The following is a 14,735-nucleotide window of genomic DNA, read 5'->3' as shown; positions in this document are numbered from 1 at the left end:
CAGCCCATTCTTATTCTGATTATTTCAGTCTCATGATCCGCATCCATAGTCCTTACCTGCCTTAAGTAGATGTACTCCCTTATCACTTCCAGTGCCTCGCTACCTATCGTAATCTGCTCTTCTCTTCCGAGACGAGTTAAACATTACTTTAGTTTAATGCAGAAAAATTTTTAGACCCACCCTTCTGATTTGCTGCTCCAGGTCAGTGACCATGCATTGCAATTGATCCCCTGAGTTCCTAAGCAAGGCAATACCATCAGCGAATCACAAGTTACTAAGGTATTCTCCATTAACTTTTATCCCAAATTCTTCCCTATCCAGGCCTCGGAATACCTCCAGTAAACACGCTGTGAATAAAATTGGAAACATCGTATCTCCCTGCCTGACACATTTCTTTATTGGGATTTTGTTGCCTTCTTTATGGATGACCACGGTGACTGTGGAGTCGCTAAAGATATCTTTCAGTATGTTTACATACGACTCATCTACACACTGATACAGTAATGCCTCCATGACTGCTGAGGTTTCGACTGAATCAGGCGGTTTCTCGTAATCAATGAAAGCTATATATAAGGGTTGGTTATATTCCACACATTTCTCCATCACCTGATTGATTGTGTGAATATGGTCTATTCTTGAGTAGCCTGTACGGAATCCTGCCTCGTCCTTTGCTTGACAGAAGTCTAAGGTTTTCTTATTCTATTTGCGATTACCTTAGTAAATACTTTGTAGGCCACGGACAGTAAGCTGATCGGTCTACAATTTTTCAAGTCTTCGGTGTCACCTTTCTTATGGATTAGGATTATGTTAGCGTTCTTCCAAGATTCTGGTACGCTCGAGGTCAGGAGGTGTTCCGCATACAAGTTGACCAGTTTTTCTAGAATAATCTGCGCACCATCCTTCAGCAAATCTGCTGTTACCTCATCCTCCGCAGCTGCCTTCCTCCTTTGCAAAGCTCCCATTGTTTTCTTTACTTCTACCGGCGTTATCTTTGGGATTTCAAGTTCCTCTAGACTGCTCTTTCTTCCATTATCGTCACGGGTCCCACTGGTACTGCATAAATCTCTATAGAACTCCTCAGCCACTTGGACTATCTCATCCATATTAGAAATGATATTGCCGGCTATGGTCTCTTAAAGCATACATCTGATTCTTGCCGATTCCTAGTTTCTTGTCAGCTGTCTTACGCTTGTTGATTAACTTCGATAGTCTTGCCAGTTCTATTCTAGCTGTAGGGTTAGTGGCTTTCATACATTGTCCTTTCTTGATCAGATATTTCGTCTCCTGCGATAGCTTACTGGAATCCTGTCTAACGGAGTTACCACCGACTTCTATTGCAGACCCCTTAATGAAGCCCACAAGATTGTCGTTCCTTGCTTCAACACTAAGGTCCTCTTCCTGAGTTAAAGCCGTATACCTGTTCTGTAGCTTGATCTGGAATTCCTCTATTTTCCCTCTTACCGCTTACTCAGTGACCCTCTCTTCAATGCCATAGAATTCTTGTATGTTACCAGCTATAGTCTTATTCATCAGGAATCCGACTCCTAGTTCTCGTCTCTCCGCTAGGCCCCGGTAGCACAGGACGTGCCCTCTTTTTAGTATGTTTCATTTGTCCTCCTAACTTCACCGAGCCCTATTATATCCCATTTACTGCCCTCTGATTCCTCCAATAGCACTGCTAGACTCGCCTCAGTAGATAACGTTCTAGCGTTAAACGTTGCCAGGTTCAGATTCCAATAGCGGCCTGTCCGGACCCAGGGATTCTTAGCACCCTCTGCTGCGTCACAGGTCTGACCGCCGCCGTGGTCAGTTGCTTCGCACCTGCTGGGGATTGAGGGCCGGTTTTTGATTGTTGTATTCATATAGGAGGCTGTGGCCAAGTGCTGCACCAGGGTGGCCAATCCTGCTCTGGTGGGGGAGTGCGTTAACGGTTGTGGTCACCGGGATCAGGCCGCACAAATGCAAAATGCAAATGCACAAATGCAAATATCATAAATGAAATTTGCATTTCATTTATGAAATAACTCTGGTCAATCAACTTTGTTCTCACTTTATGATAATAAGCTTACTTCTATTAGGTCGGTTTTGCACCGACTAGGTTCTCACCAGTGCACGCCTAAACAACTGTAATTCACAATTATCTTTCGAAAACGCCGCCCTTTACCGGGAACGTACAACATACTGCGAAAAGCTCGCGGTCCTCTAAGGTTGTCCAAGTAGTTCATCGCGAATGCTTTGAAATGCCACCTTCTGTGCAGTAAAGTATTCCCCAGGGTATTCGAGACACTGCCTTCATTTCGCAGTTGACGATCGCCGCGAAACTGCAGCCGGGCAACACATCAGCCCTTGGCCCACCAGCGACACATGGAGAAATGCCATCTGCCTAGAGGAGCTGACTCGGCCACCGGGTTTTCCATGGCTGTGTTCGCGCATGCGCCCGATGTCACCGCTACCGCGGAGGGCCACGCATAGAAGCCACCGAGTACAAGGACGAGGCCAGCCGGTCGTCGGCCTTGAAAGCCACAGTCGAGAGCGCACAGGCTTGGCCGCGGGGCTCCACGCCGTGAATTCGACCATGCATCAGGAGTGCTTAGGCCACGCTGTCATCAGTCCCTGCCGGGCCGCGAGATCACGTGTTTAAAGAGTCGAACTGTAGGACGCAGTTCTTCACGCCCTTGCTTTGTTGGGGGCATATTCATGCGCGACTTGTGCGTTTATATCTCACGACCATATCTCGCGCCAATTTCGGATTGTAGTATATTTATGCACGCATATTCATTTCGTTGGGTACTTATTTCTTGATTTATGCGTAAATGTTTTCGTTGATTTTGCTTGTTTTAGTTTCTGTGTTTTAATTGATTCGTTATGAAGAGTTCCGGTATACTTTCCTAATAGTTCAGGAAGGTTTGCCGACATGGTTTTTCATGTAGCGACGTTCCAAAGAACCATCAACAAAGACCAGATGTAGCTGGAGATTTATCAGTAGCGACTTCTGTTCGCGCGTATTTCGGAGTCTAGGCAATTTAAGCGTACATATTAATTTTGTACGCTGTGTATCTATCAATTTATGCGTCACTATTTCTGTTATTATTTATCGATTTGAATTTCTGCGTCATAATTGATTTGTTTGAAAGAGTTCTGGAAGGTTTGCGAAAGAGTTCCGGTAGGCTTGCCTAAAAGTTCAGGAACGTTTGCTATCATGTTATTTCACCTCGCGACCTTCCAAACAACCATCAACAAAAGCCAGACACTGCTTTTGATTTATCAGTAGCAACTATGGTTGACGCCTATTCCGTAATCTAGCCTATTTAGGTGCACATATTCACTTTGTCAGCTCCGCATCTATGGATTTATGCGTTAATATTTTCATTAATATTTATCGTTTGAATTTCTCCCTTATGATTTATTCGTTTCGAAGAGTTTCGGAAGGTTTGCCTATATTTGCGTTCTGCTAGAGACCTTCCAAACAACCATTAACAAAAGCCAAACGCCTCAAAAGGATATTGCTGTAGATCAATCTCTTATAAGCGCGCACATTGCGAACCGCAGCCGATTCGTACGAAGCTAATTGTGTTGCGTTCTCCCCCTTAAAACGATTTAAAATTATGGGATTTAACGTGCCAAAACCACTTTCTGATTATGAGGCACGCCGTAGTGGAGGACTCCGGAAATTTCGACCACCTGGGGTTCTTTAACGTGCACCTAAATCTAAGTACACGGGTGTTTTCGCATTTCGCCCCCATTGAAATGCGGCCGCCGCGGCCGGGATTCTATCCCGCGACCTCCTGATCAGCAGCCCAACACCATAGCCACTGAGCAACCACGGCGGGTCTTAAAACGATCGTTCGATTCTACTGTAAATTGTACCGTAATCTCTCATGTATACTCACGCTATATGTACGGTTGAATCTAAGTGTTAATATTGTTATTTATTATAACTTACAATTCTGAGTTATAATTGCAAAGAGATCTGGAAGGTTTGGTTGCTGGGCGCAACTGACATTTTCAGATAGCGACTTTCGAAACAAATATTAACAAACGTTAGACGGTCCCTGACAGAGAGCCTTCGTGTAGGTTCATTATATGTCAATGAACTGATCCGGCCTCCTCTGGATTGAATTCATGCGCATATTTGCGTGCATGACTTTTCAGACGTATTTGTGGACAAGAACTGCGACCTTTCTGTGCGAGACTGTTGTTGTGCATACAACGACTTGCGGGCACCTCATTTTACAGTCGGTGCAAAACTTGTGTGATAGGGAAATGCGATTTTTCTTTTTGCCAAGAAGTTCGCGGATATCAGGAAATCAGGCTGCAGTGGTTTGTGGTATTACCGGGACATCTTCGTATGGAAGCAGATTTCGCCTATTGGTCATGGGTTGTCGAACTGAAAAGGAAATGCAGCATTCAGCGTCACTTGTTGGAAAATTTTTAAACTAAGCTCTAGTCAACCTGTTAATAAAAGTTATACGAGAAAGTGTGATGGGTTTGGTTGTCCTTCATGTCCTATTCAACGAGATATTTCTCGTCCATATGTGCTTACGCATGGGAGGTCACAGTTTTAATATCTCGCTCGGCGTTGCACCGCCCACAAGCTGTGCCGATATATAAAGTTTAAATCAGTGGATGGGAATGGACCTGAGTGCAGCGATGTCATAAGGACAAAGGCGATGTAGGATGCATTCTTAGCGAAGAATGGTAAAGTAAGGTGTAGGCACAACGAAAGACAACTGGTGCTTCCATATACGCCGGTATAGGACGATGGCAGCTCTTAATTGCCTGATCTGAAGACCCACTTTTCAAGAATTATTGGCGTTCATCCCTGCCCTCCGCAAGTTTCCATAAAACGTGTCGGTATCCAACGTGCTGGGATTCGCTGTCTTTGCGCAGAACTTACTGGGAGAACAGGCTGGGTCACTGTGGTTTGTACTTAATAAAATAGTAGACTCTTTCCCGTAGCTTCCCTTGAAAGGCCGTGTAGTTTCCGTTTCGCCGGTCACGGCGTACATCGCTCGATCAAGATGAAGAAAATTCTACATTAATGAAACATCTAAAAAACAAGCCGTCTTATTAAATTCGGACTTCCTGCATCTTCAATTTACCCGGAATTTTCAACGATGTCAATCACGTCAATATGACGTTTCATTTACGACATTGCAATGTCGCATCCCACATTAAAATTTTTCTTGCATAGAAGTGATCTATCACTTCTGTTTTGAGACTGTGATAGTAGCTCATTTCTTGTAGTGCTGTGTTAGCACTTCACGGGCCCGCAGCAACGACGTAAAATCGCGGCATTATCCTAGGTCTGTGGCAGCTGAAGTGGCACGTAAAGCTAACACAACTTTTCTAAAGTATTGTTGCAGAACAAAGGAGACATGGATGTAAGAGAAAAAGACGCTAAGTGAATACTTTCAACTTAATTTATTGTACTACTGAATAAATTAATGTAGGGGCAAAATGAATTGTACCACTACAATATAGTACCCCTGAATCGGTGAAACCGATTCAGTGGAACAATAAATTTAGTTGAAAGATTGCCCTTGGTGTGTCTTCTTCCCTTACGTCCCTGTCTTTCTAGCCCACTAATACTTGAGTACAGGTTTACCAACTTAGCCCGGAATGCTGCTCTCACTAACACCCCCACCCCCTTTTTATGAGGTAGGCAACGGGTCGCTCCGCTCCACTTGGAAGGAGTACTTTGAGTCAGGCGTGCTGGTGAAGCAAAGTACAAAGGAAAACGTATAGCAGAAGCCGAAGTAAAAGAAAAAGTAGTAATGCAGCAACCCTATAAAAGCTCCTCACGAAGAGATTTGAATCATGGGCTCCGCACTCGTGGGCCTACGCTTTTCAGCGGCGCCATAAAATCTGATGAACACGTTTAGCCTTACACAGGTCCCGCGTCGGCTGCGGTTACTCGCCAATATAGTCTTACGACTATAGTGAAGGGCCACCTCATTATAGTCAGTTCCTTCGTAATATCCTCCTTACCCATCCTTAAAATTTGTCGTGCAATATTTCGAAGTTTACTGCATTCCTGTTTATTCAATGCTGCGCGATTCCTTTTGTACATATATTTGCTAACGCAGATAGCGCCTCGAGCTTCCTAATATATTGTTTACTTTAAATGCATCACCCTCTGCTGGGCCGAACCCCATTGTGGGTATGTTAAAATTAAGGAAATCAGCAATATTATCAGACGCTTAGCTGGAATTAGCCTATTACGGCCGCTGCTGGTGCGGTGAAGCTCTGCATAATTATTCCCCAGTGCTCCACAATGGGTAAAGGGGTGTTGAAAGTCGCAAACGAGCACCATACATTGTCCACCCGTGGATGGGGGACCGACGACAAAAGAGAAAGAAGAAGCCGGCGAACGGGCAAGAGGCGCCCCACTGCAGCACGTGCCGACCGGCGCATCTACAAACAACCTGATCCGTACCGCCGGATTTTCGGCGAACCGCCTACTCAGTGCGAGGCGCGGGCGCCCCCGACAAGGACGAAGGCCTCGGTGCGGCCAAAAGAGAACGTGGACTTTGTGTAACTTCTCCCTTTCCCTTTCCCTTTCTTCGATCTATCTTTTGTAAATAAACCAGTCTCGAAACGTATCCCAAAGAGTGAAGTTCCTTCCTCCGAGGCTCCTGCGTGCACGGCCGACGCCGTCCACCTTAGTTAACACGCAGCAAAAGTTAGCGGAATCGTCCACGAGCGACAGCAATTAGAGTTAGTCCAAAGGCGCGAGCATTCATTTACAAGGGGCTGAGAGGTAGAATTACATCCCGGTAGGATGACAAGATCTGCGACCACACACTCCCACGCGCAGTCGGTGGAACGCCGCTTTCTCGCTCTAGTCGGTGCACCGAGAAGACGGCCGCGAGTGTGGCTTCTCCGAGGTATAGGCGAGGCAGGCTCTGACGACCTTCTCAGCGTGCTAAATCCGCGGTACGCCGCTGGTGTTCGCGATTCTCGCTCGCAAGCTGCACCAGGATGACGCCCAGACTTGGCTTGAGCTGGCTTCGTTACGCCTTGTCGGCCGCCTGCCTGACGTAGCGGAAGAATTTCTGCAGCACTTGGTCGAAAAGGCTCTCGTTCTTCGCAGCGGCATGACTAACAGGCGCTCTGAGTCATATCTAGGGCAATACAAATAATTAGTTTCTTCTTGTTCTTTGTTTCTGCACTTGTCTTCTAAAACTAAACTTGTTGTTTACAAATCATGTTGTTCGTGTGATTGTTTTTTTTTTCATGTGCGCCATGCTAAAGCTATGCAGTACAGCTTCGCATCCGCGATCAAGAAGCAAGTATAGCCTGAACACAACTGTGTATTCCATCGTTCGCGTCATGTTCTTATTGTTTCTACGTGTTCGAAACAGCAAGTGAGAAAATAAGGACGCAATAGAAAAGGAAAAATGCCATATAAACGCCATATATAGATTTAAACGGACCCATAGTTGCTAACGAGAAACAAATCACTTAAGCTGCTGGGAAGGCAATGCCAGCTCTTCAACTATCTTGTTGGACGTGACGCCGTGTCACAAGGTAAATATTGCGCGCAGCTATATCACCTAACGCGGCATAGTAAAACATTTTGTATCTTTAAACGTTTTTTGTTCGTCTAATGAACTACACCTAACCTCTTACTCTTTTTTGAACGTTACACGGCCTAATGTGACAATGCACTTAAAGCATGCAAGCCAGTTTCATATAATACTGCAACAGCGAATTACTGAAAATGTGATCCTCCACCTTTCTCCCTTTTCTTTGACGGAACGCCAGTCCACTACCAACATCTTCAGGGCCCAGTATGCTGTGTAGCAGAAAAATTCAACGCCCAGAAGGCTCTTCGTTGTCAAGATTTTGTAGGTATTCATCTTTGGCCAAAAACGCTGCACGCGCAATTCAGAGATGGAGCGAAAAAGAGGAAGCAGGAGCTGGCCGCGTTCGAGCGCGTTGCCACGGGAACATGCTCGAGCACTAGACGCTCGAGAAACGCATGAGCTGGAATCACGCTTCCACGCGCAGTCGTTCGGAAGGCACACCGAGACTACTGTGGAGGCAACGTCGCTGCCATCTCAGGTCGGGACCATCTACCCAGCAGACAGCCTCAACGGTGGTGTGCTGGCTTTCGTGGTTCCTGGTGGCAAGCTACCGCAGGATGACCCCGGGACTTTGCTCAAGGCTGCCCCGTTTCGGTACTGCAGTCGGCTGTCTCGCGGTTTTTCCCTCAACCAGGCAAGGCAGGTCCTGCAGCACTTCATCTGCGACAGGGAGAGGTGCTGGTTCATCAGCGTTCCATCGGCGATAAGTACTGTGAGTCAAATTTTATATATACAGAAACAGAGATATACTATCAACCACAGCGTTAGACTTGTGGCATATGATGCCCACGTGGCACTTCTACTCCGCGGAAGTCCGCAAGGTGAACGACGATTCATGGAAGGAAAATTGTCATCCACCCATACCACACTAAGAAAATAAAGACTCCTTTTGGTTTCTCGGAAACCTCGGCAGTTGAGAAGAAAATTTTGTCCTCCTCAGGGCACTGGTGGTCTCAATTTCTTTTTTAACGAATCTTCGTCCACCTTGGGTTGAGCCATTATGAGTTGATGCACGCACTAGAAAAGGACGCAATAGAAAAAGAAAAATGCCATATAAACTCCTTATATAGATTTAAACGGACCTATTAGCCATTAAACGCAGCATACTTCCGAGTGGTAACAGAGATCATCTGTACGGCTTCACTGTGGTTGATGCATTGTTTCCAATATTCGCACACATCTATGAAGTATTATTTGTTTTGATGCCGTACTTTACGTTTTCATCCTTCAGCGTAAGATATGAGTTTGAGCGGTTCTCGGGGTAAACAGCAACCAGCAGCTCTTCTAAAACTAATATACTCGCTTCCATTTCCCCTGGCGCGATCCTGTATCAATACATTTCCAACGTACCTGTTGAAGTACTTAATAATGATTTTGGTTAATTAGCTGACGTGCTGATATCATCCAACCTTACTCACCCTGAAGGAAGAAAGGGCGAAGAAAGCACATTCATATTGTGGAATCTGCAAGTTATCCACCTGCCATGCAATCTGGAATTGTCGAAAGTTTCAGCCAGCATGGCGATATGGCGCATTACGACGAAATACGTGCTGCAAATTTCAATGACGAACGCTTCCTTCAGCCAGCATGGTGGATCATGCAGATAAAGGGGTGGATTTATAAAGCATTGAAACAGCACTCAACCGCAGCATGCGACGTGCTTGGCCTTGTAGCAACATGCCACAATGCCACAGTTACTGTGATGGACGCGGACTGAATTTCGGTGATGAATGCGTCCCGTAACTCGTTTTCCGCTAGAGCTTTCGTGCACTCGGCTATTATGATTGCTGCTCTACGACGCGCCCAACGCCTCGGGCGTCTCAAAACGCAAATTTGTGCGTGGAAAACTCGTAGGATTGTTCATTCCGCATTTTAGGCATGCGTCCGTGGCGTAATAGATAGAGCATCGTAATTTTATGCGGTGGCACAGCTTCCCGCAGATTGTGGGAGCGCGGCGTGGTGACGTCATTGTACACCAGCGCAGTTGATAGCAGTCAAATTTGCTTTACAGTGTAGAGAGAAGTTAGGATAGCTTCAGTTCAGAATGTTTCCGCTAACAAGATCACACCGTGTACTCTCCCGTCCAAGGAGCTCCAAACAGGATACCTTTGGCAAACATAATATTTGCCGTGATCCCGTTTTGCAAACAGTTATTATGGGCAGTTCCCGAAAAGAAAAAAAAACAACCCACAACGCCTTCATTTCAGAATCCGACAGCTAAGTCGTCAGTCACAGCAGAAAAATAAATGTGTAATCTCAAGAGTTCCGCGTGCTCAAGGGACGCATGCGCGGGACGGTGAAAGGAAAGTGTTGTAATAGAGTGTTTTAGCAGAGCGTTGCTCAGGGAACCGCTGACATGTTATGCACAGAGGTGGCTGCATGAATTTATGTTGCTTAAGTGAGTCTACAAGAGGTGTTAACGACGCGCTATGTGTTGATGGTGATAGTCATGTATAGTAGGAACTGACGCATAATTCTGCAGCATTTGAGGCACCATGGTGCAGCGTCGTCAGGGAAGAGGGAGTGGGTAGTGAAAGTGGATAGAGGAAGAGTTAGTATGAGGGGTAGTAGATTCCTAACAGAGGACGATGCAACGAGCTACGTAAAGAAGAATGATTGGTGTAATGTTAAGGGATATGAAAAGAGCAGAATGGATGAGGGAACAAACGCGAGTTAATGACATCTTAGTTGAAATCAAGAAAAAGAAATGGGCATGGGCAGGACATGTAATGAGAGGGGGGAAGATGAGCGATGATCATTAAGGGTTAAGGACTGGATTCCAATGGAAGGCAAGCGTAGAAGGGGGCGGAAGAAAGTTAGGTGGGCGGATGAGATTAAGAAGTTTGCAAGGGACAACATGGCCACAATTAGTACATGACCGGGGTAGTTGGTGAAGTATGGGAGATGCCTTTGCCCTGCTGTGGGCGTAACCAGGCTGATGACGACGACGATGATGAGGATGATTATGATGATGATGATGATGATGATGATGTAGACTCCGTCATGTGCAGAAGTGGCCAGGTGGGAGTCCTCAGCAAAGACGCCAGATACCTAGTGGGCGCTCACAATTTGGCGATCCCCCAGTTGAATCTCGGAACTCCAGCAGGCTTGCCAGCGCGGAGAGCTGGAGGCGCAATAGGGAATAGCACGTCAGTCTATTTCCCTGTCGGAAGGCCCTGGCGTCGGTAGGCATTGGTGTCTATTGAACATTCTTACGCCAACGATTAGCAGGCACAGATGAGATGCTCCAGAGTCTCGGAGTCTGCGCACTTCTTGCAGGAAAATGACGTGGCTTGGCCCTTTCTGTGCATCTGGGCGGCTGTCGAGCTAGTGCGTACGCGCAGCCACTCCCAGAGGCTCCTAGGAGCCTCTGGGAGGACCTCGTTAACGCTATCCTCGGCTATCATGACGTCTGAGCTACCAGGTCGCTGGGTACTGGCAAACAAGTCAACGACACGCTACGTCACGCTCCGCTCAATCGGCTTCGTAGCAGAACGTTCGTAGAGTTCTACCAAGGATACTGGGTGTACGTTCTGCTGCATATGTGAGCGTCGTACGTAGGCTCATTAGCCTGTCCGCTAACGTTCCCGCTGAGCGGTGTGAGCAAATTACAAGGATAAACCCGACTGAGCAGAGCAGACCGCTTCAGCTAAAAGAAAAACATAAGCTTGCTAAACTTGTATTTTGTCACGTCAGTACCGGTGGACACATTAGTTGCCTAGATGCAATGTCCTATAAGTGCACTGTTGGTTACCTACTACAGTTGGCCATACACGTAGACTGAAATGATCAATGTTTTTCCCGAAGAAATGACTAGGCTTTCAGAAGAAGATAAACTTACTGCACGTGCATGGCATAATAGTTCATCTACCTCTGTATAATTCAGGTATTTCATAATTCATACATTTCAATGCGTCCGAGCGTACCACCATGCGATGCGGTTTGTTGCACATGCTGTGGCTGAATATTGGTCACACTATTTGGTCTGAATGCCGCAACACAGCCAGGCAGTGCTTGCTCTGCAGCCGCTACTGAGCAATCGTGAAGAGGAAAGAAAGTGATGTGGCGCCAACCATGTAAAGTTTTCTACTAAATTGCTTAGATTGACATCTGATACTAGTATTCTTCAGTTATGAATAAAGGGAAAATGAGACATCCACCCGTTCGTAGCAATTGCTACAAAGGAAACCCATACGGGTTCCTCGAAAGAAAAGCCTCATAGTTGAAGAAAAATTCGTCCTGGTCCGGGACTTGAACCCGGGACCACCGCCTTTCCGGGGCAGCCGCTCTACCATCTGAGCTAACGAGGCGGCTAGCAGATGGCAGAGCGAAGTCGAATTTGTCGACAACACGAAGCAAAGGCAAGAGTTTGACGTAGTAGTTCTGCGGAAACCCGCTAGGTGGAGAGAAGTAATGAATAAAGGGAAAATGAGACATCCACCCGTTCGTAGCAATTGCTACAAAGGAAACCCATACGGGTTCCTCGAAAGAAAAGCCTCATATTTTTTTCTTCGTTTTTCCTCGTTATTCTTTCGAGGAACCCGTATGGGTTTCCTTTGTAGCAATTGCTACGAACGGGTGGATGTCTCATTTTCCCTTTATTCATTACTTCTCTCCACCTTGCGGGTTTCCGCAGAACTACTACGTCAAACTCTTGCCTTTGCTTCGTGTTGTCGACAAATTCGACTTCGCTCTGCCATCTGCTAGCCGCCTGGTTAGCTCAGATGGTAGAGCGGCCGCCCCGGAAAGGCGGTGGTCCCGGGTTCGAGTCCCGGACCAGGACGAATTTTTCTTCAACTATGAGGCTTTTCTTTCGAGGAACCCGTATGGGTTTCCTTTGTAGCAATTTCTACGAACGGGTGGATGTCTCATTTTCCCTTTATTCCTTACTTCTCTCCACCTTGCGGGTTTCCGCAGAACTACTACGTCAAACTCTTGCCTTTGCTTCGTGTTGTCGACAAATTCGACTTCGCTCTGCCATCTGCTAGCCGCCTGGTTAGCTCAGATGGTAGAGCGGCTGCCCCGGAAAGGCGGTGGTCCCGGGTTCGAGTCCCGGACCAGGACGAATTTTTCTTCAACTATGAGGCTTTTCTTTCGAGGAACCCGTATGGGTTTCCTTTGTAGCAATTGTTACGAACGGGTGGATGTCTCATTTTCCCTTCATTCATTACTTCTCTCCACCTTGCGGGTTTCCGCAGAACTACTACGTCATATTCTTCAGTTAGCATGAGAAGGACGAATGTAGCACATACATTTGTGGTAATCATGATCGTTGCTTGGCATATCTTCTGGGACTTTTTATTATGATTTATCTTTCCAAATGGCAAACCATACGTTTTCTGAATGGACAGAAGCAACAACTCCCTTTGCACATGCAAGACGAGCATAACCAGTGCGCGCTGCATGTATAATGCCATATTTTGTTCAAACCAAAATATTTAACACCGTCATTAAGTCCTGTAAAGCAAGAACAAAGTTTAGGGGAGAATGCGTACTGTTACCATTGCCATACTGGCTAGACCACCTCCCTCGCAGATGCCGTAGACACTAGCGCCGCATATAGTTCAAGCTCTGTCGTATTTCCCCACCTGCAATGGCTCGCATTAGCAACAATATGGAAACATATATATTAACGCTACTCCCTTTAAACTATGGCCTGCTGCCTGTCGGAATACGGACAAAATGTTACAAGCGTTATATCTTCAACTCACCAGTGTCAAAATTCATTGCATCTCGATAAATTTCTGACGGCGTATCCGGTTTTCAGCTATTGCTGCGTTCTGCTATTGTAACAGCAAGGCGCCTCACAATTTCGATTGTCACACTTTTTCCATTATGCGCTCTCCTAAAGCGACCACGAGTGTGGCCGACAACGCGTGCATACCGAGTATATGAAGAAAAAAATACCGCTACGAAATCTTGGCTCAAACGTGCGTCTCGTGATGCAAGCTTCATGGACTTCTCAAGAGCTTTTGTCCGCATCCCCAAACTTTCTCTAACGGTAGTGTTTATGACTTAGTTTAATTGTTCCAAAGTATTACCCCTACAAAGAGTTCCAGTGAACGGAAGGATGCGGCTAGCCGTGAAATGTGTCCTATTTGTTGCCAATGCACCCAGACTACATTCACTGGTGTTTCTTTTCCCTCGATGCGTTGAAAAAATTGGGCACAGTCATTGACGCTCCCTTTGGAGTCTATTTACCGACATAGGAAAGAGCACTTTAGTGGCCTTCGACCCCTAGCAGGTAAACAGACATGCCCGTCGTATGTCGACTGAGAGCTTTAACCGATCAATCATTCCGACCGTATTTCATGCCCGCCAAGTTGCGTGCGTTCAACCTTCAGAAACAGTATGCGTAACCTACACTCACGGACATCAAGGGAACCGTTTACAAGAAGAAATCAGCTTTTGTTTCCTGGGCGACCTTTGCTGCAAGTAATCATGATGATAGAGGCGACTGTCAAAACGTAAGCTGCATGAAATAAACTTCCATGCGAGAAATTCTTTAGCTCAACCAGATTACTGCTTCAATTGCTGCAGCTGTGGCTTTAGTTCGCTGTAATGTAGAGTATTTTTTATGGTCTTAAAGGTAAGGTTTTTAACAATGAAACAAGCCAGAACCTTTGGGGGTGCTTAAACTTGGCATATTTATCCCTCATAACAACTCTTTAGAGTCACATAAGAAGCCACTAACCACCAAATTGAACACCTTACAGCAACATTGGCTCGAGACGACTACCTGATGGCCTTCGCCGTCATCCTGAAGCAGTCAGGCCTGTTGCGCCATCAGACGCCCCGTTGAAACGCCGTCGACCCGACTACTGGTAAGCTGCATGTTTCTCCTGATGTTTGCTTGATAGTGATTCCCAGTAAGAAACATGTTCCTTTGAAATATCCGAATAAAATTCCCCTTGAAGACCGCGGCCGTTAGTTTCGCCCGCGAGGACTAGGGGAATGGGCCTTGACGAAACTTTGGTGGCTGGGGAAAGAGTAACATAGATGTGACCAACAGCGCCAGCGACGATTTGACTAAGCGGCTTGGTTGACCGACGTTATTAATCGGCACGACGGTATTCATAGCACGGGAAAGCTGCCCGCGAAAAGCCTCCGAACGCGACTTCTGGATTACAGAAGTTACGGACA

General features: G+C 46.3%; 1 protein-coding gene and 2 non-coding genes across 5 annotated transcripts in view; all 3 read left to right on the top strand.

The window, feature by feature from the left end:
• LOC142572927 (uncharacterized) overlaps window positions 1-14,735 on the top strand; it is a 104,542-nt gene that overhangs the window by 76,441 nt on the left and 13,366 nt on the right. The window contains exons 6-8 of one of the 3 annotated variants that reach the window (XR_012826169.1): window positions 8,017-8,304; window positions 10,604-10,777; window positions 14,309-14,416. Coding sequence is in view for 2 of the 3 variants with exons in the window: in XM_075682385.1 (XP_075538500.1) it covers window positions 7,900-8,304; window positions 10,604-10,738 (540 nt within the window). In the remaining variant the exon portion in view is untranslated. Of the gene's footprint in view, window positions 1-7,818; window positions 8,305-10,603; window positions 10,778-14,308; window positions 14,417-14,735 lie in introns of those variants that run through there. The other 2 variants (XM_075682385.1, XM_075682386.1) reach the window with 2 other exon arrangements.
• TRNAS-GGA (transfer RNA serine (anticodon GGA)) lies at window positions 12,302-12,376 on the top strand. Its single transcript has one exon. It is a non-coding gene; the product is annotated as a tRNA-Ser (tRNA).
• TRNAS-GGA (transfer RNA serine (anticodon GGA)) lies at window positions 12,583-12,657 on the top strand. Its single transcript has one exon. It is a non-coding gene; the product is annotated as a tRNA-Ser (tRNA).

Source organism: Dermacentor variabilis, chromosome 2 (genome assembly GCF_050947875.1).
Source record: "Dermacentor variabilis isolate Ectoservices chromosome 2, ASM5094787v1, whole genome shotgun sequence".
NCBI lineage: Eukaryota > Metazoa > Arthropoda > Arachnida > Ixodida > Ixodidae > Dermacentor > Dermacentor variabilis.
Note: the sequence above shows the minus strand (reverse complement) of the source record. Positions and strands in the feature narration are given on the sequence as shown.